Genomic DNA, 27372 nt, shown 5'->3' with positions numbered 1-27372 from the left:
ACGACCTTTTGAATATTTGTTTAAGCTCGTCAAAGATTGTTCCTTGAGAGAAAACTTACATGTAAAGAATTCAGTGGGAGTCATGTTAATCTTGATCTTGCAAGAGTCAACTGACAATGATCCTTTTAGTTATCACTAGCACACGACCTGAGGTTGATAAGTTGTCGTGTTTCAGGTGACACTTGATGGGTTTTGAGCATGCTAACACTCCTAAGTGTACATGAAACCCTAAATACCTTCACTACTAGAAAAATAGCCTTTTTCGACGCGCAATGCGCGTCGTAAAACGCTCAGACGACGCGCAAATGCGTGTCAAGGAAGGCCCTATCATAACGAGAGACGACGCACTTTTGCGCGTCGTCTATTTACAACGTGCATTTACGTCGGGCTCTTACGACACGAAATGCGTGTCAAGGAAGGCCCTGTCATAAAGAAGACGACACACATTTGCATGTCGTAACCTTACGACGCACATTTACGACTCGCATTGCGTATCATTAAAGCCCATGTCATAAAGAAAGACGACACATATTTTTGCGTGTCATAAAGTTAAATGTTTTAAAAATTATATATTTTGATAGATTTAGTAATTTTCAAATTAAATAACACATTAAAAATCTCATAATACAAAATAAAATACCACAAATAACAAAGATAATTCATTTCACTAATATGTCAAATACAAATAATTATTCCAATAGTGAGTAAATGTTATAAAAAAAAATGAACTCAAGAGAAGCATAATTTATATATAATTGCATTATCTAGCTTACTATGTGCCAACAACTCTCTGTGTGTTTGCTTTTGCTTGAGTCTCATTTCCTCCAAAGATTCTAGCCATGCCAAAGTATGATATCTTAGGGTTCATATCCGATCAAGTAAAACATTGCTAGCTTAAATTCATGAAATCCTTGGTGTGAAGTCTTAGATACATGCTTAACTGCAATCTCCAATCATTCTAGCAGACCCTAGAGATCATTATTGGCCATGTAGCAGAATCAACCTGCCAAAATAATACACCAAATTAATTAGAAGTTGAGTTTCAAAGATGACATGTCACATGTGAGTAATTTCTCCTTCAACAATCTCCATGGCATCTTTAAGCCTTGCAACCTCACCACTTGAAGATGCATCAACCATTGTCGACCACTTGGATTTGTACATGATTCAGATTACAAAAATTGGATAAATTAAGAATATGCAACAAGATTGGTGAAAATACATAAATGCCCCTACCTTGTATTCAATAGTAGCAACAACAAGAAGATTTCCTTCCTTGTTGAACCTCAATCGCAGAAAAATCTGTAATAATCATTTAAATATGATATATTTGATATAATAAAATATTGTGGAAAAAAAAGCCTTGACTAAAGGAAATTTACTAACCTGGAGTCCACCATCAGCATCTGTGGTAGTGAGAATATTCATATTATGCATGTCCCAAAACTTTATTTGGTTTTCTTCACCAACAACCAAAAAGTTGTTCTGATTTGTGTCAAAATGTGCAACGCCATTTGATTTCTTTCTGAAACCAGTATAAGTCTTCTTAATTGCTCTTTCAGTTTCATTCCATTCAATAAGAAAAGACTCCCCTTCTTTACTTGTTCCCCATGAAAACAACCTGAAACAAGGTATCGTAATTTTCAAATAACATTTTTGATCTACAAACATAATAATTTGGATTATATTCTGAAAAAATTTATTCAAGAAATTATAATATTAACTGCCATCAACATTTTATAGCATAGTTGTGCAGCCATGACCAGGGGCAGAATGGTCAACTCTAGATCCCATGTTGTCATACAACCATGCCTTAATCTTACCATCGATTGCAGTTGAAAATATAAACTGAAAACTACAGGTGAATGATAATTTGTAAATATGAACTGTGTGTATGTATGTATCAATTCTATGTTGTAGCAAGAAAGCACAAAAAATCATATAAAAACATAAATTATATAAAAACACAAGCCACATAGCAAAAAAAGTTGTAGCCTCTTGTAAGACAATCTTCTTATGCCACAAAATTAGGTTTGATAATTAAAGGGGCTGGCAATGAAGCTCCTTCTGTTGGTCGTATTTATTCCAGCCAAATTACTCAACCTAACACCATTGCCCTTTCTTCAGCAGTGAGCTTTATATTTAAAATGCATTTTAGCATATCAAGTCTTAGTAAAATTTTGGAAATTGGAACCCATAAAATCCAGAAAGTCCAAGACAAAAGGTAAGCAGAAAGAAACAGCACGCCCTGTTATTACTCTCTTAACAACTTAAAGATGTAAATCAAGCATACAGTGCATGAATCTTAGATTACCTTTCTAAAAAAAAATCCTTCTCAGAGATGGTAGATTCCAATATATGCCAATGTAGATACAAAATATACCTTGAGCAATGTTTAAAAGGAGTTGAGATACCCACAAAGGGCAATTGTGTCATTTAACATCTCAACGGGTCTGAGAAGATCATGAACAATCACAACATCAGATAAAGAAACTGTCATACCTCCTCATTTCAAAGGATGTTGCCAATAACACTTAAATATAACGTGATTCCTAGGCTTTTCATTGAGTTTGTGACTTGAACATAAAAAAAATCTTGCAAACCTACAAGTGCAAACCCATATGATATTCCCAGATTCAAGAACTGAGGATCTAACCAAAACACACTCATAGAAATAACCCCGTGTTACCTGCTTTCTCTTTATCTGCAAGTATTAACCTCTTTTTCTCCACCAATGATGCAATAGCCATACCTAGAATTAGAGATGCTCACGGGGACGGATATTGGCGGAGACTGCAAAACCCGTCCCCGTCTCCGCCCCGCTGGATTCGGAGGTAGAGATCCCCACCGGGTATGAAAAACCCATTTACTTATTAACAAAATCAAAAAAGACTAGACTATTTTTTTCAATCCAATTTACCTTTAATTTTTTTGCTCAGTTATTTTCATCTTAAGCAAACAGTTAACAAAATATTATGAACTGTTATTTCTTTTAAGTATATTGGATCAGAAAACAAAAAAAATTCGCATGCTTCCTTGGTACTTATAAAGGCTTCCTACTTGATTTTTTTTTCATACGCGGACCAATGTGGGATGGGTTTTCACAATTTAACAAGTTGTTATTAATCTAAATCCCACATCGTTAGTTGCTTAAAATTAAGAGGTTGAGGAGGATAATAAAATAGATGCATTGCAGAGTACCTTAAAAGATAAGCTTAATGCATTATTATTCTTATAATAATGGGTTAATAATCTCTTTATATATATATATATATATATATATATATATATATATATATATATATATATATATAATCCGGTATTAAACGGATGGATAATGGCATACCCATCCCCGCTCCCTATCCGCTTCGGGTGTGAAAATTAGTACTCGTCCCCGCCCCGTTACCCGTCAAGACGGGGAGTCCCCGCCTCGTTAAAGTTGCATCCCTACCTAGAATGGTAACAACCATTCTCATTTCGACCCTTTGGAGGATTGAAATCCCTATTTCCATTGCAATCATTTGGGAGATCACTCATATCTGACTAAATACTAGTTCAGATCCTGTGACAACTGGCAACGTAAGGATTAAATCGCCTGCAATGTGCATACCATATTGATTTCAGAAATGCTAGAGTCAACTGCAAACATAGCATCAACTGAGACCTTATAACTAAATCAGAGATGACAACATGAAACTGAGATTGTTTTCTGGAGTTTAAAACTTAGATTGTGTTGGTAAAACTTATGCTTTTAATCAAGTTCAATATGGTTATCAAAATCGTATATCATGGTTGAGAAAATATTATCATTATAATTTATAGAATTAAAAAAAAAAAGTTCATAAAAGACTGAGAAAAAAAACCTCCGAATGATTTCCCAACAAGATGAAATGGTTCCCCAATAACATCAATGATAATGCTCCAAAAAAACACCAAAACCATGCACAAGAAGAATTGCAGGACCTTCACTTCCGACAATAGCATACTGAAAAGAAAAAAAAAACAAGAAAATCCCATGAGTGATTTGAAATCAAAATCAACTATATTCGATAACCATTCTACTTCGAGTACCGAATAGAATATCATTTAGTTGAATCAAGTTGACTTCTTGATGACAAAAGACTACACCACTGCCAAAAGAGTCACAATTTTGGAATAAGATTCATCAAGATAGAGGGCAATAGTGGAAAAAGCACACCTCTGTTGAGAGAACATGACCAACTACTGCAGCAGTGGTGGTAGTTGAGTACCCAAAGGGTGACAGAAATCCACCATTTTTGTACTTTTCATATTTTAGAGTCTCATAATACACTCTCCTTCTAGAAACTATTCCAAGCTCAAGGGCAGGTCCAAAAAGAGTACCAAATGAAGCTCCTTCACGGATATAAGACATGCTTCAATTATCTGTAATAACAAGTCAAAAATCAAGATTACAAATCCAAATCCAATAACTCACATGCTTCAATTATCTGTAATAACAAGTCAAAAAAGTACCAAATGAAGCTCCTTCACGGATATAAGACATGTGTTTCAATTTAAACTTTTATATTTGATAAAAGCGTCAACATTTACATTTACTGCATATGATCAATCTACTAAAATACAAATAGGAGAACTTATTGTCCATATTTTAACATAAATAGTAACAAAGTAGAGCATATGGCCAATGTGAATAAGCCAAGTGGCCAAGACAACACTAACAAGTAGATCAAATCCCCTGTGGCCTGGAACAAAATATATAAACTAAGTTATGTACTTTAAGGTGAGGTCAAGGATACTTTTTATATGTTTTGAAATACAAATACCTGAAGAAGAATGCGTAATATTAGGTTAAGATCATTCCCAATAACCCGTGACAAACTGATCCTAACCGACTAGTCACATCTCCAATACTTTCAGAGTCAAAGAAGTTTATATCCTGTGAAAAAGGTGAGGTTACAGATGATGTTGATATATCATAATGATGTTTTTGTCCAGAAAGCTTCATATAACCTCCTGATCAGATTACTAATAAAAAAATCAAAAATGATTTATTGGAAAAATTAAATCTAGATACCAAGTCTTGTAGTTCAATCATCTTGTGCTCGAGTCCTTTTTTTGCATATAGATAGACAAGGTAGCCAAAAGTGGTCTCATCTGGGTGAACACCTAACAGAGACATTATGTCAAGCACCTTATGTGCATCCGTAATCGATTCTTGTTCAAGGAAACAACCCTAAAAAATAGCGTTATAAGAAGACAAATTGAGTTAGTGATATGTCAATCAATAGATTTGATAGTACATACAAAATATCTAGAATGAAAAAAAACATGTATATATACCTTCCCTGTACCGTCCATGGCGACTATACGGGTGTAAGGTCGTTTAGAAGGAGAGGAGAGTCGTATGTGAGAATTTACATTTTGGAAGGGTGATTGAGTTTTGAAGAGTGAAGTGGAGTCGACCTTCGAAGAACGGCAGAGCCCGGAGAAAAGAGGCAAGGTAGCAACGGGGGATTTAGGATCGGAGAGTTGGGATGCTGGAGTAAGAGAAGTTGAAATTATCGCCAAAGTAAACCCTAATTCAGAGCTTGGAGACCATAAAAATGGTGATAGCTGGTAGCAAGTGGTGAATGGGGGGACGGATGAGTATTGAATATGATCTAGGGTTCATTATTGTTTGTAGTTGATACCATGGTTGCAGAGCGCCAAAAATCTGAAAGGGAGAAAGATTCACAACCGCACAGTGCTAATAGGGTTACTTCGTTAGAGGATTTTACATTAGAAGGAGGACCTGCATCACTTTGATAACATGAACATCAAAAAGATGAAAGGGAGAGGATCGGAGAACAAGCGGGGTTTTTAATTTTTTGGGATTTCATTTCTCTCCTTAGGTGTTAAACGATGGAGGCGCGTTTCACTAAAAAAAAAAATATAAAACGACATTCTTAAACGACACCCATTTAAGATAGGTGCCCTCCGTGTTTGTAATTGTTTTTGTTGGACACCGATTTTAGGGTACGCAAAAATGCGCGTCCTCTATCCTTCACATTTTGAAAATTTGACATTATTTTTAGAACACACAAGAGAAGCGTATCATAAATCAGTGTGTGTCATTGTTCGCGTATCATTAAAGGGATGTTTTCTAGTAGTGCTTGGATCTATGTTTTATCTATTATACATGCAAATATGAACTTTCCAAGGTATTCATCCTAACTAGCATAATAACATTGATTCATATGAATATATGAAGTTAGAATTACATACCTCTTTGATGTAGAATGTCTTCATGAAGCTTGAGTGCCTAGTGCCCCAAGTGTGACACCTCAAATGGTTCACACAACACCAAATGCACATGGAATGACTTGAGAGAAATGGAACACTTCATGAAAATCGGCTAGCCCTTTCACATATACTCTAGTGCCGATTTTGTCACCAATAAGATCTTTATATAATGTCATAATTAGGGTAAACCCTAATTGTCATGGCTTTCCATTTCCTTTGATCCATGGGTTCAAATACACCATGGAGCATCCTATGGGTTTTAGCCCAACTTGACAATCCATGAAGCATTAGCCCACTATCCAAGTATGGATGATTTACACAATCAACCCATATATTTAATTAGTCTTCTTTTGATCACTTAATTAATCCTAGATTAATTCTTGATCAATACTAATTAAATAATCTTATTAATATATTAGAACTTATAATATATTAACAAACCTTAAGTGTTATTTCTCTCATTATAGTTTATCCAAATGCATGATGCCATGCAACCCAAATGGACCATGTCGGGTCGGGTCAAGTCTTACCAATTATAGTTATGGACTTAGACATTAATCCAACAACACATTCTTATTTCTATGCACTTCCAATTGAGTTGGCAATGCTTATGAGTTCTATGTTCTTAATTTAATTGCAAAAAGCTAAGCATATTGGTCAATGAAAGTACACTGATCAATAGAGGTGAGCTGCTAACAACATGGAAGCACTGGTGGGGCTTTTGAGCTACTAGAGGGCAAGAAATTTAGAATAGAGAAGTTTAATCCATGAAGGAAAGTTAAATATAATATTGGTTTGTCCTCAACCTTTTCTTATGACTGTAGGTTGAAAATGATAAGTTCTACACGGATGGAATGTGTGCATCTTCGAATCTAGGTGGCAAAAGGTTTTGCTCTAATTCATGTAAATGGTTATGAGGAAACACTTTTGCTAGTAGATATGAAGGATCTGATAAAGATCAGTACGAATATTGTTTGTATTAATTGCATTCTTAAATTCACAATATGGTTACGGTATCTCTCTTCATATTTGAATTGTGAGGAATGACAATGAATTGCTTAGACTTTCAGGAGATATGTTTATCACGTCTTGAAAGGGTTTGAACACATACACTATCCATATAAAGTGAATAAGCTTAAGAAGCCTATTTAGAGGTTTAATGAAGCATTGCGAAACAGGAATCTACTCTTCCATGAGAAAGTCAAATGGTATTGATTTATAGAAGTCCAATTGAGTTCTGAGTATGTGTCAAAGCTAGTGGGACCATAATTGTTATGTCGGTATTGCATATAGACAATACTATTTGTAGGAAACAATGTTTTTAGTTTGAAAGTTGCAAAGTTAAGAAAGTGTTTCGCTATAGTGGGCATAAGGGATAGGGCACTCATACTTCGTTACGAATCTAAAGGTTTAGATTGTATAGTTTAACTTAGCCAAAGACATATATGAATAGCATGTTGAAATGTTTTAACATTGGAGATTCTATATATGGAAATATTATAGCAAGAAATTGAAAAAATATTGGACCCTTGTAATAATGAATCGAGTCCCATATGCTTCAGATATAGGATCAATTACATATGCTATAATAATCGATTATTCTAATTTTCAAATGCATTTAGCATAGTGCGAAAACGATTAGAATTATATGTGACTGAAGTTGTCAAACAACTGTCAATAATGTTTTGAGGTGAAGTTGTCAAACAACTGTGAAGAATGTTTTGAGGTGTTGCTGAAGATCTGGTTGCTTGTGGACAGTTGGAAGTATATTATAAATAGGAAGGTCCATAGTGACATGTTTTGGATTGAGATGATTCTTGGTCATATGGAATATAGAAATGTTTCCATAATGGGAGAATCTTATAGAATCTACATGTAAGTTGGAACCTTTAATGCAAGAAAAGTATTCAAGAAGCCTCCTAGTTGTAATTGTTTATAATTAAGCAAGGAAAGAAAAATTCTAGAACCCATATAAGGGTGAGCGAAATTAGTAGGGTTTGTAAGGTTTAAAGAAGCCTCCTAGTTGTAAATAAGGAAAATATTTGAATTGGAATTAAATCTATTATTTAATCATTCAAATCTTGATTTGTCCCTAAGTAGCCTAAACTATAAATAGTACCCCTTGGAACCTTAATTTCGTTCATACTCTTCCAAGAAAGATACCTTGACCAAAAATTTCCTCAAGTGTCTTCTTGTTCTAGGGTTTGGGTGTGAGCCATTAGAGGCATCATCCTTTTGGTGTTAAGCTTTCCAATTCCTACACTAAAAGAAGATTGAAGTGATTTGTTTACTACAACAAATCAAATGTATGTAACCCTAATCCCATGATTTCGATTTATAATAGGGTTATGTAAGTTCAGTTGTTCATTGTATGTTGTTATCAAAGTGTATGACATATATCTTTTATAGGATGTATGTAATTTATTAGATGTTAATTGTTTCCCGCCTTGTACATATTTTGTTTCCTATAAAACCCATCACAAACATCCTAAGATTCTCATATGGTGCATTGGGGGGAACTCACATATGCTAGTTAATGAAGTGCAGATGTGTATTTTTGTAAGGGAGTAAAAGCTGTTGTACCTCTAGCATCTATAGGTTGTTGGAAATATGGACGCACTTCCATGACGTCGTTGACTATACACTGAGACAAATGCTTGTGCATATGAAGCCACCGACAAAAATAATAGCCTCAAAAAGTTGCATGTTCATCAAAATAATCTTGTATGAGGCGCCGGTGAGCAGCTTGATGATTTCTTTGTATGTATCTTCTTTTTATCCGCCTCACATTTTCAACATTTTCTTGATGTAGTTCTTATATCTTCTGTTCAGCGGATTGAATAACCTCTATGACCGATTCTAACACCGCATAAAAAAACCCGACGATGAAGATGAAGATGACATTTTTAGAGAGAATAGAAAAGTAGGTTTTTGTGACATCCCCATTTTCACGGCCAGAAAAGACCGATTTTGTTTATGCTTTATAAAAATCAGAGTACCTCTTTTAATAAAAATGTTGCGGAATTTGTTCCCAGTAAAACATGATAAATACGTTATCAAAACATTTCCAAATAAGAGTATTTTTAATTCGTTCTAAAACATTTGGGATGTCATCGTCAATACTGAAACATAAGCATAAACATAACTTACATTTATTTACACTAGTGATCTACATCTCTTTAATCTCTCAGTGTAATGTGACTTCATCTCAGCACCTGTAATATAAATAAATTGAGTGGGTCAGGTTGGGAAACCTGGTGAGTACATAGGGTTTTCAACCCACAATAATATAATTATTATGTTTAAACAATTAAACAATCGACCCAATTACCCATCCCCATTATCTTCTTTACTCTTAAGGATCTATCCTAAGAGTCATCTATCCCGCATTCGTTCATTCTGAAGTCCTTTGCTTCCAGAGTTATAGGACTGGCACTAAATCCATAGCTGCCAATGCTCGTTCGTAAAGAACTAATTCCATAGCTGTTGGGTACTAAATCCATAGCTACTAGTGTTTATCTAATAGGTACTAAGTTCATAGCTACCAATTCCTAACAGGTACTAAGTCCATAGCTACCAATGTTTGTCCAATAGGCACTAAGTCCATAGCCGCCGATTTTATTTGTTAGGCACTAAGTCTATAGCTGCCAATGTTTACTCACATCATCTTTTATCTCTCATTATTCATCTACCCATCTCATACCCAACATACTTGTATATTTAAAATACGTATACAATTCAAATCATTTAAAACATGTATAAAAAAACGTTCATCCGGCATAGACAACAAGTATTCAGATAATATGAACACATAGCACGTAGTTTATATAAAATATTTCATATCTATGTGTAAGATGAAAGTAACTATGCACTCACCTGAGAAGGTGGTGACTCGGTACTCGGACAACGCTTCATGTACTTTAAAATAATTTCCTTCGACGGAACCTAGTATTATTACTACTAGATTTTAGTCTAATATTTACCGTGACTAATTATTAGTCTTATTATTATTATTATTATTATTATTATTATATAAGCGTTTAAACAATACTTTCCAACCACTATGTACAGACAGGGGCAGACATAAAACACCGGAGGGCAGGACCATTTTGGCGTATAACACTTCTGAAATCCAACAACCCTATGCGGCCCTTTAAACCAGATTCTCCGTACCGCGATTAGTTAAAAAGATATTATAACGACACTTATTTTAGTCATAATAATAGCTTAAATATTTATTATAAGCTCATAATAACAATATTAATTTTAAATATAAGCTATATTAAAATAGGGTAAGCATAACTTACTTACAAGGGGATTTTAGCTAGGAGTCGGACTCTGCAAGGGCAGAACTTCGTCGCTGAATCTTTCTAAGAAAGATTCGTGCAACGCTTCAGCGCTCACCTTACTATACTAAAACTACAGAAAGAGAAGTCGAATCACGAGGGACCGAAATGCTCGGGGGATAAGAAGAGAAAGACTCTTGAATCAAGAGAATGGTGCAAGAAATATGAGAGCCCAAGCCTCTTATTTATAGTAATTGAATTTACAAAAACTACCCTCCATAGTTACTTAATGACCTTATAGTTATATAAACGACTAAACACCCCTTCATAATACTATTTTAAATAGATTTAACGATTTTTGTACTAAACTAATGTCGAAAGAACTCAACATTAGTCTTATAATGACCGCATCGTCGATACATTTCTAATGATATATACATATGTATATATATATATATATATATATATATATATATATACGTATATATGATTTATACTTTATTTTAATACGTATATATGCTGTTATAATTTTTAACTCGTTCATACGAACTCTATTTTTGACGTTATTTATATCCACGTGTAGGTGAAGACGTGCTCTACAACTTTCGTTTAGACTCCGTCGGCTAATTTTGACTTTATTTTTAAAGTTATATTTTTAACAGACTGGGACATGATTAGTCCGTTAAAATCTCATAACTTCTTCATCCGATGTCCATTTTCGTCTGTCTTTTTTATCGTTACGCTACTAATAACGAGATCTTCGATTCTCGTTTAGGTTGTGTTGGCTAAAAACCGCTCGATCTAATACTCGAACTTCGGGCTGTACACCGCTAAGCCGAAACTTCGAAAAATCATAACTTCCTCATACAAAGTCAGATTTGGGTGTTCTTTTTATGGACACTCCCAGGTTAACATATTCTATGAATTTAATTTAGATTACTAAGGCTAAAAGTCGCTCTATCATAAATTCACTATTTACGTCTTCCTGGTGCCGTGTCGGTTCCGTCACGAAACTTCGACGGGTCATAACTTCTTCGTTATAACTCAGATTTCGGCGCTCTTTATATGTACGGAACCCTTGAGACGTATCCTACAACTTGGTTAAGATTATTTATTCTAAATAATCTTTTGTCGGAAAGTCGTTTTCGACCCCTATTATCTCTAAATTAACTAGCCCGGATTTACGGACGTTACAGTTTTGATGTGGTATTTAATGTTATGTGGGGTTGTATTTATAGCATAAAAAAAGAAAAAATATTTAAAAAAAAAAAAAAGAGTTGTTAGCTCATTTGTTGAGGGAGAAGATTTAAGCTTGGTAAGCATCTGCCAAGTTCTGATGTCGAGCAACACAAACCGAGATGACAACACGATGTTTGTCGAGTACACCTCGGATTCGTCAAGTGGTGTCAAGTCCCACCCCCGTAGCCTTATAATGAAAGATTTTTGAAATAGAGCTTTTTAAAATGGATTTGTTAATTGGTACCTTGTCTTTCAAAGAGTTTTTTTTTTCATTAATTTTAGTGAGATTTGTAACTTTCGACTAATAAAAAAATTTAACTAAAATTTTATTTAGTAATTTTAATGTGGCCTATATGTACTTTTATTTATTTTAATTTATGAAAAAGCTTAACCAAAAAGCTTATCTATCATGGAAGTATTTTGAGCTTTTTATTTTGTTGATGAGACATTATATTTTGTCGAAGGGAAATGAAAAAATTTAATAAAAAAGTGTGTTGATATAGATGCTCTAAAGGATAAAATAAAATTTAAATCTCGAAGATTGGACATAAATACGACTAGAACTTTGGGTTTGTTTTCAACTTGAGATTCAAGCTTAATCCTTATTACACACTGATTTTCTTAAAATAAAATGAAAATGAATGCAAACTAAAATACTAAACGGAGACCTAATTTTTTTGCTACAGTAAAATACAACGAATTGTACCAAAAGGTCTTCCATTTAGCGGTATTGGGTGTTGTTAGATTAGCACCCTTACCAAAGATCGAGGGTTCAAGTTTTGCCGAAAACAAAAGATATAGATTTATGAGTACATTACAAGATATGTGAGTTAGTTGTTCTACAAAACCCCACGAGTTTTAATTTGGTTTATTGGTTTCACGATTCCATAGCAGGTTTTGGCCACTTGGACCTTGTTAATTTGATGTGTGATCTATCATGAACCTTAAACTAGAAGAAGTCACGGTCAAATAAGTCAAAAGATATGATGAAGGTGACAAGAGGATAATCCCATGGCTATACCTTCAATTATTACCTTACAAAGCAACTTACTTTATCAATCTTTTAGGTTCAAGAATCAATTGCTTTCCCCACACCTCATTCTATATGCCTCTAAGCACACGTGCAAACAAAGCAACCTTTTGGACACCATAAATTATACACAATATCTATATAATCATATGATTTATAAAATATTAACTATATATTCTTGCTAAGGTTCCGGTTATATATCTTGTAAATTTAAAAAGAAAATGATGCACTTTACATGCATAACTCATGCATCATAAACAATCTTACCGTTTTAGGTAAGTTTATTAGGCTTAAGGGAGTAGTAACACTCCTAGCACCTTGTCACATAGGATTTTTTTAAGCCACATATAGGATGAAAAAAATGATAGCAAAAAGGTAAGTAGTGATACCATCTAATGTTAGTGTTATTTTTATTTTGGAAAAAAAAGAAAAAAAATGTAATCAATCACAGCTTCATCTATATAACCCAATAGTCAATCAAATCATTGCAAGGCTTTCTCTCTCGTCTTGCCAAGTGCCTAGTGAGGACCTTGTAGAGATCTCCCTAGCGAGCGCTAGGCGCTAGGAGTAGGAGGCGTTGTTCATTCTCCCTTAGCGACCGTAGCGACTCCCTTTATTGAGTCCACTCCGAGCAGCCTTAGAATTGTAAATGTATGGAGTTTCTATTGGAAAATAATAACTTGAATTTGATTAGGTCGAACTTAATTAATTCAAATATTTTAAAATTTGGGTTTCGAATACTAAAATAAGTTTGAATATATAACGGGTTAAGTTTAAGTGTATAAAAGTTCCATTTTTGTCGAATTTTTCGAGTCTTGTGTATATGATGTTTGTATTCGATGTTCAATGATACATGATTATTATGATATTAAGTCATACTAATATTATTTTTTTGTGTTTAATAATATATATTTGCTTATAACTATCTAATTATTTAAGGACAAATAATCAGTCTGATTAATAAGTTTGACTGTAGCCCAACAGTATCAAGTATATTAGAAAGTTGCCCATGCCCCCATGTAGTCGACTTCAAGTCTCGTGGTAGACAAAAAAATATAGATCTAAGAATAAAATTAACGGGTGTGTGGGTTAGCAATTCTGGAAAAAAAAGGCAATAAAATTATTCATAAATCCTTATCCTACACTTATAGGTTAATGATTTATTTTTACAACAAATTCAACATGTTTTTACTAATTTATGCGTTATTTATTAATATTTTCGTTTGGTCAATCGTTGAACAAATTCAACTGAAATGGGGGAATTGTTTTATAGAATCTCATTTTTTATTTAATCATTAATCACATATTGTACAAGACTTCTTCATCAAATTACGACCTAAAATAGGTTATATTCGAATTCGATGACCAATCTAAACCAAATATTTAATGAGAGGGAAGTATGATTATGATATAAATGCACCAAATGATATTTTTTTGCAGAAATGTTTCAATTTGTTGTAAGTTTGGTGCCGGTTTATACAATAAGTTAAGTCGAATTCTTAATTATCAATTTATTAACAATTTAAAACATAGATGCATAAATTTGTAAAAAAAAAATCACATATTCTCATAAGAACATTGGGTTTTTGTCATAAAGCCCCCGATTTTACAAAAAAAACCGGTTATGCCCAATGTCGATTTTTTTTTTGCCACAAGTGCCTCACATTTGCCCCTCATGTTTCATTTTAATGTTTTTTCACCGGTACCCCTTTACTAACCGATTACATCCCCCATTTTAACCCCCAAACATCATCTGTATCCCGTTAACATCGACCCAAAGTCTCTCCCCCGTCTTCTACCCTCTGTCTTTGTAAAATGTCGACTTCTTCTACCAAATCGAGCTTCCAAGGTGGTCTAAGATCGAGAAAGAAAAGACTAGTTACATGTGGCTGTGGAGATGTGTGTAAGGTAGTTATTGCTCGAGCACCTGAGAACTATGGAAAAAAGTTTTATGACTGCCCTAATTACCAGGTAAACAATTTGCCCTAATTTTTCAATTTCTTGAGAAACCCTGAAAAAATAGGTATGTAATTTAACCCAATTGTTGTTTTTTCTAGGTGGAAGGAGATGATTGTGGTTTTTTCAAATGGTACAATAAAGAAGATGACCACTTTATCGACCCAACTCACACGGAGCAGGGGCAAGGGCTGGGACATTCGATGACTTTGGTAGAAATAATTATAGGGCTCTTTGTAACATCCATAAAATTCAAGCCAATTTAAAACTTTTTAAAACATTCAAAAACCAACAATTATTACGAAACTTGTTTTCAAAATAGTTTTGTGTCAGAGTATCCCAAAATCAAATCATGAAAACATAAGGAGGTGTACGATCACACCTTCGCCTTCCCGCGATCGTCAGAAGTACCTGAAACAAAATCAACAACTGTAAGCTCGAAGGCTCGAAGCTTAGTGAGTCCCCCAAAATACCAACGCCTTACAATCATAATCATATCATATAAACAAACAGCATACATAATGATCCATCAGCCTGACTGGACCGCCCGTACTGGGCCTACAGTTTATCTGGACAGCTCTTCGAGCCTTCGGCACGCCTGGACCGCCTCTCAGGGCCTTCAGCCTATCCAGACCACTCGTCGGGCCTTCGACCTGAATAGTATGCCCTCCCGGGTCTGCTGTCTATCCGGTCTGCCCAGGGTATGTTGGCCTTCAGCACAAAGCATGTGCGCCTCAGCCCAACCCCCAAATCAAACAAACATGTGCACATAAATATCATACGCTAGCATATATATATATATATATATATATATATATATATATATATATATATATATATATATATATATACGCCAAGTTCTCAAAATGTGAGTTTTGGTTGTGAGAGGTTCAGTTCCTTGGACATCTCATTAACCAGGAGGGGATTTTGGTCGACCCAGCCAAAATCGAGGCGGTGATGCGATTGGAGGTTCCGAAATCCCCCTTAGATATCAGGAGTTTTCTGGGTTTGGCAGGGTACTACCGGAGGTTTATTCAGTATTTCTCCAAAATTACAGTACGCCTCACTCGTCTGAAGAGAAAGGGGGTGGATTTTTTGTGGGGCCTTAAGCAGCATACATCATTTAAGACCCTATGATAGCGGTTGTGCAAGGGTCCAGTCTTTAACCCTCCCAGAGGGAGTAGAGGACTTTGTGGTTTTCTATGATGCATCCATCAGCGAATTGGGAGTAGTCCTCATGCAGAGAGAGCGGGTGATAGCCTATGCATCTCGGCAGTTGAAGCCGCATGAGACAAGATATCCCACGCATGATCTTGAGTTGGGAGCGGTGGTGCTCGCTCTCAAGATCTAGAGGCATTACCTCTACGGGGTCCGCTGTACCGTCTACACGGATCACAAGAACTTGAGACACATCATGGATCAGCCGAACCTGAACATGAGGCAGCATAGGTGGCTGGACGTAGTCAATGATTATGACTGCGAGATCCTTTACCACCCAGGTAAAGCAAACGTGGTGGCAGCTGCCTTGAGCTGCAAGTCGGTTAGATCTTTTGTTCTAACATCATGTATGAGGATTTCAATGGACTCTCCACTTGTGGGATAGATTAGAGAGCCTCAGGCTGAGGGAGTGCGAGAGAAAATTTGGAAGACTGAGAGGATCAAGGGCGAGATCACCAGATTTGTCCAGGACAGTCGTGGGTTGTTGACCTGTTATGGTCGAGTGTGGGTCCCGATGACGGGTGGGGTTAGACAGATCGTGCTGGAGGAGGCTCACCAATCTCGTTTCTCTATTCACCTGGGACCCACCAAGATGTACCAGGATATGAGTTTGAGTTACTGGTCGTCGTGCATGAAGAGAGAGATCGCTTGGTACGTCGAGAGGTGCTTGACTTGCAGGATGGTCAAGGCTAAGCATCAGAGGTTGCATGGCAAGTTGCAGCCTTAGGAGGTTCCCATGTGGAAATGGGAGCAAATCACGATGGATTTCATCACCAAGTTGCCGAGAACGGCAAAGGGATATGATGCTATATGGGTCATCGTGGATCGATTGACCAAGAGCGCCCACTTTCTGGTAATTCGGGAGAGTTCGTCGGCCGAGAAATTAGCCGATGTGTATGTCCGCGAGATCGTTGCTCGCCACGAGGGTCTCTATTGTTTCAGACTGTGATGTTCGGTTCACCTCCCATTTCTAGCAGAAGTTCCATGAAGAACTGAGCATGAGACTGCATTTTAGCACCGCTTACCATCCACAGACAGACGGCCAGAGCGAGCGGACCATTCAGACCACTGAGGATATGTTGCGGGCCTGCGCCATTGATTTCGGCGGGAGGTGGGACTCCTACCTACCCCTTGCAGAGTTCTCTTAAAACAACAACTTTTATTCTAGTATTGGTGCTCCACCTTTTGAGTTGTTGTATGGGCGAAGTGTCGTACCCCAGTCTGTTGGGGCGAGGTTGGCCACAGGGTCATGGGTCGGACCGAGGTGATTATGCAGACTACCGAGAAGATTCAACAGATCAGGCAGCGATTGCAGACTGCTCAGAGTCGGTAGAAAAACAATGCCGACCGGCGTCGATCTGAGTTGGAGTTTTAGGTCGGCGACATGATGTTGCTGAAGGTCTCACCCTGAAAGGGGGTGATCCGCTTCAGGAAGAGGGGAAAGTTGGGTCCCCGATATATTGGACCATTTCAGATTATTTCCAGGGTTGGCAAGGTGGCATATAGACTGGATATTTCGGAGGGGCTCCGTCAGATTCATAACACTTTCCTTGTTTCACAATTGCGGAAGTGCATATTAGACAAGGATGCGGTAGTGTTACTGGACGACATTCAGGTCAACAAATGCATGAGTTACGTTGAGAAGTTGGTGTCTATCCTAGAAAGAAAGATAAAGGTCCCGCGTAACAAGTAGATACCTTTGGTAAAGGTATAGTGGCAGCATCGGAGGGGATCCGAGAGGACTTTGGATCCGGAGGCCGAGATGCGGGAGCATTATCCATAATTGTTCACCGCAGCAGGCTTCAAGGACAAAACCTAGTTCAAGTAGGGGAGAGTTGTAACATCCCAATCTTCAGGTATGAATTTAAAGCTTATTATTTATATTTTCAGGTCAACTCAACGAGTTTGAAGGCTCCAACTCGTCGTGTAGAGTATTTAATGCCCTCGTATCTTTCAATGTCTACTCGACGAGTTGGAAGGCTCCAACTTGACGAGTTGAAGGCTGAACATGAAAAACCTAATTTTTAGGGTTTGCACCATATTTAAAGTCCTTAACTCTCATTGTTGGCCTCCCTCATTGCCTCCTTGTCCATAGAAAACCCTAGTTCATGTTTCTGCCCTCATTGTGTGTGTGTGAACTTGGAGAGTGATTTTTGGTGCTCTTTTGGATGGAACAAGAAGCTTGAAGAAGTTGGATGAAGGGAGAGGCTGTAGATTCGGTGTTAACTCTATTGTAGCAACCATTTTGAGGTATAAAGTCGATACATTGGCCTCTTATTACTTAGATCTACTTCTATGGAAATGTATTGTTATTCTTGGTCCATATTGGAGTCATTCATGGAATGATACATTGTTTGAAGTTGCCACTTCAGATCTGGATGTTTTGCGGCTCTTTGAGCCTAAAGTTCCAAGCTTAATCAAGTATTGGACCTCCTTCATGCCCTAAACCCCTGATTAAGCTATGATTGAGTGTTTTAGCCCTTTGATGTCATGCATGGACGTAAAGTTAGAAACTTTATGTGGTATCTCAGTCCTGGGGGACCAAATCTATAGTTTGGAGCATTAGACTCGCTTGAGAGGTGGCTGAATGATTTAAGACAAGGAAAACTCGACGAGTTGCTCTTCCATCTCGGCGAGTTGGCCTGGTGTTTCCTCGATCTTCTGGACACTGTATGAACTCGACAAGTTGTCTTGACGACTCCGTGAGTTGATTCGGGTTTTCGTGGTTTTCTAAATTCTGAAGGAACTCGATGAGTCAGTAGATGCACTTGATGAGTTGGGTCAACATGGACTGTTGACCTTGACTGTTGACTTTGAATTTGACCATGGTCGACAAAGTTTGACTTTAAGGGTATTTTTGGGAATTCGGGATTTTGATGGCGTTAGTCATATGGTGGCTGTAGGCGGTTGAGTTCGGAGCTGTGATTCGAGAGTTGGATCTTGTTAGTCAGTGCTACTTGTGAGGTGAGTTTTCCTCACTATACTAATAGGGTCGAAGGCACCAATGCCGACCCTTTTTTATTGTTATCCTGGTTATCGTATGATGCTATGTGTAGTGATCTGTTAGATCTGTATCCTGGTGTATAATATGATGCTATGATTGATGATCTGTTAGGCCTGTATGATTATTGTATATGCTAGCTGGCATTTGATATCTATGTGATTATTGTGTGATTGTAGGTGGGTTGAGGCGGTCCTGCTTTGTGCACTAGGCCAACAGACCCAGGGCGACCCGAATAGACTAAATGCCCATTGGAGCATACCAGTCAGACCGAAGTCCCGGACAATGGTCCAGACAGGCTGAAGGCCCGGTGAGGCGATCCAGACATGTTGAAGGTTCTGAGAGTGGGCCAAATAGACTGAAGGCCCGATGAGGCGGTCCAGTCATACTGAAGATTGTATATGCATATTTTTTGTTTATGATATTGCTCTTTTGTATGGCGTTGGTATTTTGGGGAAACTCACTAAGCTCCGGGCTTATAGTTGTGGATTTTGTTTCAGGTACTTTGGATGACTGCGGGAAGGCGAAGGCTTGATCGTGCACCTCCTCACATTTTATGTCATGATTTCTGGGATTCTCTGATGCTATACTATTTTGAAAACAATTTGTAAACAATGAATGTGTAACAACCCAAATTTTCAAAAAAAAATATAATTTTTAAATAACGAATCTCATTTCCATACATTATAAAATTCCAATCACAATTGTTTTTAAATCCAAAACATCAGATACATTATTCATAAAATCATAGTGTCCCCAAACAAAACGTCGGAGAGTGCATGTTGCGCCATCGTGTCGGGCCCTTGCCCTTAGATACTGAAGTACCTGAAACAACCAACAAACTGCAAGCTAATGCTTAGTGAGTTCCCCATAGCATACCCCACATAATCCACATAATCACTTAAGCCATATCAATCACATAAGCAACATAAGCCATGCATATAAATATATAAGGATGCCCCGGAAACCCTCTAGGGTCTTACTCCGGGTGCGATGGGAACCCCACATGGTCTTAACCCAATGCCTTGGAACTCCCGAGGCCTTGACTAGATATGTCGTGGAAACCCTCCAAGGTCTTATACCCTAATGCCTTGAGAACCCCCCGAGGTCTTTACTTAGGATGCCTTGGAAACCCTCCAAGGTCTTACACCCAAGTGCCTCGGGAACTCCCTGAGGTCTTTTATGCAAGTATCACAAAACAACTTGCATACCATATAGCATGTAACCAACTAGTATAACGCATATCACTACATCACTAGTGTACCACATATCACAAAATGGGTCGTCCTTGGTGCCTTCGACCCATTGGTATGGTGAGGAGACTCACCTCTCACGAAATGATGAACCGATAAGATAAGTCCCAACTCGTAGCTCAACTCAACTTCCTACAACCATAAAGAGACTAACTTTGTCAAAATCCTGAAATACCAAAAATACCCTCAAAGCCAAACTTGCTCTACCATGGTCGAAGTCAAGATCAACGGTCCATGTTAACCCCAACTCGTCGAGTGCATCTAGCAACTCATCAAGTCCCTTCAATGTTCAGAAACCGGGAAAAACCCTAGCCAACTCGCTGAGTTGTCTCATCAACTCGTCGAATTCACTCAGTATCCAGAAAGTAGGACAACCCTTATCCAACTCGTCGAGTTGACTAAGCAACTCGTCGAGTTCCTTCAGCCTTTTTCGCATTCAGACGCTTTTAAGCGAAACCAAGGCTCTAAACTGTAGATCTAACCTTATAGGGTGTAGTTACCACGTAAAGTTGCCAACTTTACGTGCATGCAAGGCCTTAAGAGGCTAAAACACCCAAAACTAAGCCTAGGAAGAGGTTTAGGGCATGGAAAAGGGCCAAGACTTGGTAAAGTCGACAACTTTATGTCCATGGGGCCTAAAGGAGTCCAGATCTGAGACCATGTCCTCATGACAAGCTCAAACCCGAGAGTGACTCCATTTTGCACTAGAAATGACCATATTCTTGCATAAGGGAAGATCTAAGAAATGGAAAGCCAAGGTAAAGACTTTTTACCTCCAAATGGTTGCTAACACAGAGTAGATGTCAGATCTACTGCTTCTCCCTTTGCTCCAACCTCTTCAAGCTCCAAGTTCGTACACAACCTCACCAAAATCACTCTCTAAGGTTCTCACACATACAAGAAGGTTTAAGGCTCGAACTAGGGTTTCTATGGGCTGTAAAGACGATGAAGGAGGCCACATATGAACCATAAGTTCTTTATATAAGGTGCAAAACCTGAAAAATTAGGATTTTCCTTTCTAGCGCCTACTCGTCGAGTTGGGGCCTTCCAACTCGTTGAGTAGACACTTCATCCCGCGTTCAAATGATTCCTACTCGACGAGTTGGAGCTCCCAACTCGTCAAGTCCCAATCTAAAACCCTAAAATGTTAGAGAAATAAATGATACATGTAACACCTAAATTTTCAAATAAATTTTCACATTTTAAAAACACACTTTCATTCATAATTTTTATAAAAAAAATATCATTGTATCACATAATCAATTCATAACATCACATCCCAAGATCATAATATGTAAAAGCTCCTCATGTGTGTACCGATCAAGCCAACGCCTTCCCGCGATCCTCACTGGTACCTGAAACACATAACACAACACTGTAAGCATAAATGCTTAGTGAGCTCCCCAAAATACCACACACAACACATATTAGCCACTTGAGGCTATAACTTTGTTTGACCTTCTGGTCAATGTGTCTCAGTGGGACCCTCTAGTCTCATAACTCTGTGGGCCAGGCCCCTAACTCTGTGGACCTTCCGGTCCTAACTCTGTAAACTCTATAACATACATAGCATAAATCACATAGAAATCACATCATGAAAAAGCATACAAAATACTCTTTCACATAACTCTAATTACCACTCTAAGTAAAATATAATGAGAAGACTCACCTCGGGTAACTCGGTAATCTCGAACTCTGTGAAATCTGGCCTAGCCTCCGCCTAATCATATGAAATAAATACTCTTAATCAATACATCTCTCAAGGCTGGACTATTCTCTTGGTAATCTTAGAAGGGTAAAAGACCATTTTACCCTTCTCATGGCTCAAAGACCCTAAAGTTGACCAAACCCTAAAAGTCAACAAAAGTCAACCCTCCGGGTTACGCTGCGTGAACCAAACATGTACGCTGAGCGTACCCGGCGTCCTCACAGAAACGGAGTGCGCGACCCCTTACGCCGCGCGTACAGGGATTACGCCCCGCGTAACTCCCAGTTTCAGACTCTAAGCTCTTGAGGTCTTAAACAGTTAAGACCCACGTTCAACTTCTAGATCTGACCATTTCTAAGCCTCTTAATCCATAAAGTTGGTGACTTTAAGCCTTTGCATGGCTGGACAAGTCATCAACACCCATAACATTCCATTTCCAATCCCTAGAAAGCCCCTAACTCAAGCATGACCTCATAACAACGACCAAGTTGGGTTTTTTATGGATCTATAACACAAATATCACTAAAATGGGACATATCCAGGTCCATGAAGTCCATTACACTCATAAAGTCTCCACCTTTGGGACTTTTAACCCTAGAAATGGCCCATGCAACATCAAACCAAATAAAGAGGAAAGTTTTGAACTTTATACCTCTAGATGAAGCTCCTCTCTCAGAAGATCTCAGATCCAAACTTGCACTTCAAGCCCTAGCCTCCACAAGCTCCTCTCCTTCTTCTTCACTAACACACCAAGACACTTTTAGCTCCAAAACACACACACTCAAGCTAAGGACGATGGAAGGCTTTCTTAGGGTTTCACTCTCTGATATGGAGGCTGAGAAATGAGCCTTAGCATCCTTTAAATAGTGCATAACCAAAAATTTAGGGTTTGCATCTGGACCCGTTACACCCAGCGTAACCCTGGGTATACCCAACGTAACCCTGGGTACGCCCAGTGTACCCAGGCAAGTCCGCGTCCAAAATAAGCGCATGAGTACGCGCAGTGTACTCCCCAGTACCCCCAGGATACTCATTTGCTACAAGAACTCACTCAAGGGACTAATCTTGACAACTTGAAAATTGGAAGGGTTAAATAGATTTACCTGAATTTCGGGATGTTACAATTCTCCCCCACTAGAACCAGACTTCGCCCTCGAAGTCTCATGCCGAAAACAACTCTGGACGTTGCTCCCGCATCTCTAACTCCGTCTCCTAAGTTAGCTCGGACCCCCTCCGATGCTGCCACTGGACCTGAACCAGAGGCACCTCCTTGTTTCTCAGAACCTTGACCTTCCGGTCCAAGATTGTGATCGGTCTCTCAACATAATTCAGACTCGCATCCACCTGGATATCCTCCAACGGCACCACTACCGACTCGTCAGCTATACACTTCCTCAGCTGAGACACGTGGAAGGTATCATGGATTTGGCTCAGCTCTGCAGGTAGCTCCAAACGATATGCTACCCTGCCTACCCTCGCGATCACTCTAAACGGTCTAATGTACTAGGGCCCCAACTTTCCCTTTTTCCTAAATCGGATCACTCCTTTCCAAGGAAACACTTTCAGGAGTACAAAATCTCCAACCTGAAACTCGAGATCGGATCGACACCTATCCGCGTAACTCTTCTGGCGACTCTGGGCCGTCAGCAACCTCTGTCTAACCTGCTGTATATGCTCTGTTTTCTGAAGCACTATCTCAGTGCTGCCCATCACTCGCAGCCCTACCTCTCCCCAACGGATGGTAGTCCGACACCTCCTCCCATACAACTCCTCAAAGGGAGGTATACCAATGCTCGAATGGTGGCTGTTGTTATAAGAAAACTCAGCCAGAGGCAAATACGTGTCCCAACTCCCTCCGAAGTCCAACACACATGCCCGAAGCATGTCCTCGAGCGTCTGAATCGTCCGCTCACTCTGTTCGTCCGTCTGTGGGTGGTAAGCGGTACTGAAATGTAACCTAGTACCCAACTCCTCATGGAACTTCTTCCAGAACCTGGAAGTGAAACGCACATATTGATCTGACACAATCGAGATCGGTACACCATGTCGCGATACCACCTCCCTCACATATACCTCTGCCAGCCTCTCTGCGGAGGAGCTCTCACTGATAGCAAGAAAATGAGCGCTCTTTGTCAGCGGTCGATGATCACCCAGATTACATCGACGCCTCTCGTAGTCCTCGTCAATTTGGTGATAAAATCCATGGAAATCTGTTCCCACTTCCACTGGGGAACCTCAAGCGGCTGCAACTTGCCATGTGGACACTGGTGCTCGTCCTTAACCCTACGACAGGTCAAGCACCTCTTTACAAACCATGCCACATCTCTTTTCATGCAGGGCCACCAATAATCTCTTTTTAGGTCCAAATACATCTTAGTGGCCTCGGGATGGATCGAAAACCTTGACCTGTGCGCCTCCTCCATCAAAATGGCATGTGCCCTGCCCTCAAATGGCACCCAAATCCGCCCTTGGAAAGTCATAATCCCCCGGAAATCGGCAATGAAATCAGATATTTTCCCGATCACCTGCTCTCTCTTGCGGTTCTCCGGTCTCATGGCCTCTACCTGGGCCTCCCGAATGGTGTCCAACACCGAAGTCATCACTGTCAACCTCAGACAAACATCTCGCAATGGGCACTCTCTGCCCTGCGACTTAAGGCATCGACTACCACATTAGCCTTGCCCGGATGGTACATGATCTCACACTTATAATCCTTTACCACGTCCAACCATCTCCTCTGACACATGTTCAGGTTGGGCTGATCCATCATATACTTCAAGCTCTTGTGGTCCGTGTATATGGTACACCAAACCCCATACAAATAGTGACGCCAGATCTTGAGGGCGAACACCATATCCCCCAACTCCATATTGTGGGTAGGATATCTCGTCTCATGAGGCTTCAGCTGCCTCGATGCGTATGCTATCACATGCCCTCTCTGCATCAGCACTGCACCCAGTCCCGATATCGATGCGTCACAATATACCACAAAGTCCTCCATTCCCTCCGGAAGGGCCAACACTGGAGCTTCGCACAATCTCTGGCGAAGTGTCTCGAATGAGGCCTACTGCTCCGGGCCCCAACTGGAAGCCACGCCCTTCCAGGTCAGTCTGGTGAGAGGAACAACAATCCTGGAGATTTCCTAGATGAATCTCCGATAATAACCGGCCAACCCCAGGTCCTGCCATTCTTACTTAGATCAGTTCGTCATTCTCCTTGTAATGACTTACTTATCTACCCTCGTAGTAAGAAGGAACCCGTGGAAACATTACCCTCGGAGATACTTTTCGCAAGGTTCTCTAAACGCGAGTATTAGAATTGAAGAGTCAAATTCCGAAGACACACTTTTAGTGTTGGGAAATCCCTGAATACTCTGTCAAGTTATCCAAAACCGTTGGGAATTTGTCGACACCAGAGACGCCGACTGAAATTCGCCAAATTATAGGTCTTACAGACCTACTGTCATTGTTCATCCAGAACTCCTCGCATACTACAGAAACCCATACGACTTTGACCCAGCAGAGGGTGGCCTTTGACTGGGAAGTTAAGCAAGAAAAAGAAACCTGGGAAATTCCAAGTGATAGACTAAGTTCTTTAGGAAAACTCACTCTGGGAATGGCTTAATACGCTTCGCATTGCGTGAAAAGCTAAATCCAAGATAGTCAGGACCTCCGAGATTCTTACCAGAATCGGTCCTGTATCTCACAGACTAGACCTACTCCGCGAACTCAGTAACGTACAGTCTACCCTTCGCATCTCGATCTTGAAATCGTACCTTTTCATCAGGACTCTCGAAATCCCACTCGACGAGATTGAGATCAACGAGATCCTCGCCTTCGTGAAAGAACCGTAGTGACCCTTGCCCGAGAGGTCAAGCGGACGAAGCAACGCCGTCGCCCGTTAGTGAAGGTTCGTTAGGATACCAACCGAGGACCCGATTTCACTTAGGAGCGAAAGAACCAATCGATTAGGAAGTTCACACCTCATGAATCGATCATTCCTACCTACTTCCTTACCTAAATTCTAATTTCGGGACGAAATTCCCTCTAACAGGGGGATGATATGACAACCTGAAATTTCCATTCTGTACAAATCATATCCAGGCAATAGAAGTAGAACAGTTACAGTGAATCTCCAGACTTTTGGGTATAAGTTTGAGTATTCCAGGTTTTACCCTTAAGGAGATATCGGGAGAGAGGATGCACTAGGGTATTGTGCAACTCTATTATTCCAAAACTCTAGGATATTAGATTTCATTTCGGGAATAAAATATTTTCTGCCAAAAATCCCAGGACTATATATAGAATTCTGAACCATATTTATTCATTAGTTACATTTCCAACTAGAGAAAAGCTGAATTCTCTCTCAAGGATCTTCGGACTTTCGTTCCGGAGAGTGAGTACTTCTATCTAGTGTTATTTTAAAGCTTCTTATATGCTTAATACACTAGAAATCATAGGAAAACACTAAGATCTGAGAGTTTACCTCCCAAGAACACCTTGGGGAGTAAACTCTTTTATAAGGGCCAAAGTTTGCCCAATGTCCCTCCAAGCCTTGGAACTCAACCTAGAAACTACCATGACATGTTTAGACCACAAAATCATTAAGAAACAAAGGATAGAAGTGAGTTCACGGCCAAGGATGTTCTTGGGCCGTGAACTCCATTTTTAGGTGCCAAAACACCCTAAAAGCCTTCCTTAAGCCAAGAGACTAGTTTAGACATGTACCCTAATGAGTTTAGGACTAGCAAACACCATTAAAACACCAAGAGTAAGGTGTTCATGGCCCAAGAAGTTCCAGGGCCGTGAACTCCAAACAATAGGGCCAATTGATGTTATAACCTCTTCTAAAGCCTTGTACAATAGCCTAGTTTAGTTCCTAGTTAAATTAGGGACTTGAAAACACCACAAACACCCATCCAAGGGAGATTACGGCCGTAATCTCCATGGGATTTGGTCCCAGGGCCGTAAACTCCTAAAAGGAGTTATATAATGCCCTAAACTCTTCCATAGACCAAGCCATTAAGTAGAAATGCTTCTTAGGGTCTTGTAGAGCATCAAACACAAAATGGTCACATAAGTATGAGCTTACGGCCGTAAACTCATGAGTTTACGACCGTAAACTCATTTAGTAGGATCATTAGGGCCGTGAACCTCATGGTGGAGTTTTCCTTGAGCCCTACACACAATAGCTTCCCCTACAAACACTTAGATGCAATCCTAGAGGCTAATAACACTTGATAAAGGTGTTTAGCATGTCCTAGGGTGTCTTGACTTGTTTATTATTTGTTTATAGACTAATTTGTTACATATATGTGATAATATATGTTAACTAGGATCATAGAGGGTGTTCAAGACTTCACTTGACACCTAGCAGTCCTACCTCTTCGGTTCATCCGTATCACCCAAAACATGTGA

General features: G+C 39.0%; 1 protein-coding gene across 10 annotated transcripts; it reads right to left on the bottom strand.

Annotated features, from left to right (window-relative positions):
* Positions 1–637: 637 nt before the first annotated feature.
* LOC111920493 (topless-related protein 2) lies at positions 638–5891 on the bottom strand. 10 transcript variants are annotated; one of them, XR_006191097.2, is made up of 11 exons: positions 5323–5891; positions 5057–5215; positions 4806–4918; positions 4199–4404; positions 4072–4130; positions 3864–3985; positions 3347–3595; positions 2315–2453; positions 1387–1621; positions 1237–1302; positions 638–1003 (listed from the first exon to the last, which is right to left on the bottom strand). XR_006191097.2 is itself a non-coding variant. In XM_023916069.3 (9 exons), the coding sequence occupies exons 6-9, from the start codon at positions 2434–2436 to the stop codon at positions 959–961; spliced, it is 468 nt and encodes a 155-aa protein (XP_023771837.1). In that variant the 5' UTR covers positions 2437–2453; positions 3347–3595; positions 3864–4404; positions 4806–4918; positions 5057–5215; positions 5323–5891; the 3' UTR covers positions 638–958. The 10 variants fall into 10 exon arrangements, 5 of the variants coding, with proteins under 5 accessions (XP_023771837.1, XP_023771841.1, XP_023771840.1 ...); XR_006191094.2 differs by adding an exon at positions 4495–4724 and having other exon boundaries at positions 3864–4404; XR_006191093.2 differs by having other exon boundaries at positions 4072–4404.
* Between the last annotated feature and the right edge of the window lie 21481 nt (positions 5892–27372).

This window comes from Lactuca sativa, chromosome 4, assembly GCF_002870075.4.
Source record: "Lactuca sativa cultivar Salinas chromosome 4, Lsat_Salinas_v11, whole genome shotgun sequence".
Classification (NCBI taxonomy): domain Eukaryota; kingdom Viridiplantae; phylum Streptophyta; class Magnoliopsida; order Asterales; family Asteraceae; genus Lactuca; species Lactuca sativa.
This window is presented reverse-complemented; position numbering and strand designations above follow the sequence as displayed.

Bases quoted from the DNA above. Each gene is read 5' to 3' on its own strand.
- LOC111920493 (XM_023916069.3), bottom strand. From the start codon at position 2,436: ATGACACAATTGCCCTTTGTGGGTATCTCAACTCCTTTTAAACATTGC. The intron at 1,622-2,314 runs GTAATCTAAGAT...ACCTTGTTTCAG, and splicing joins AAGGATTTTTTTTTAGAAAG to GTTGTTTTCATGGGGAACAA. The intron at 1,303-1,386 runs GTTAGTAAATTT...TGATTATTACAG, and splicing joins ATGCTGATGGTGGACTCCAG to ATTTTTCTGCGATTGAGGTT.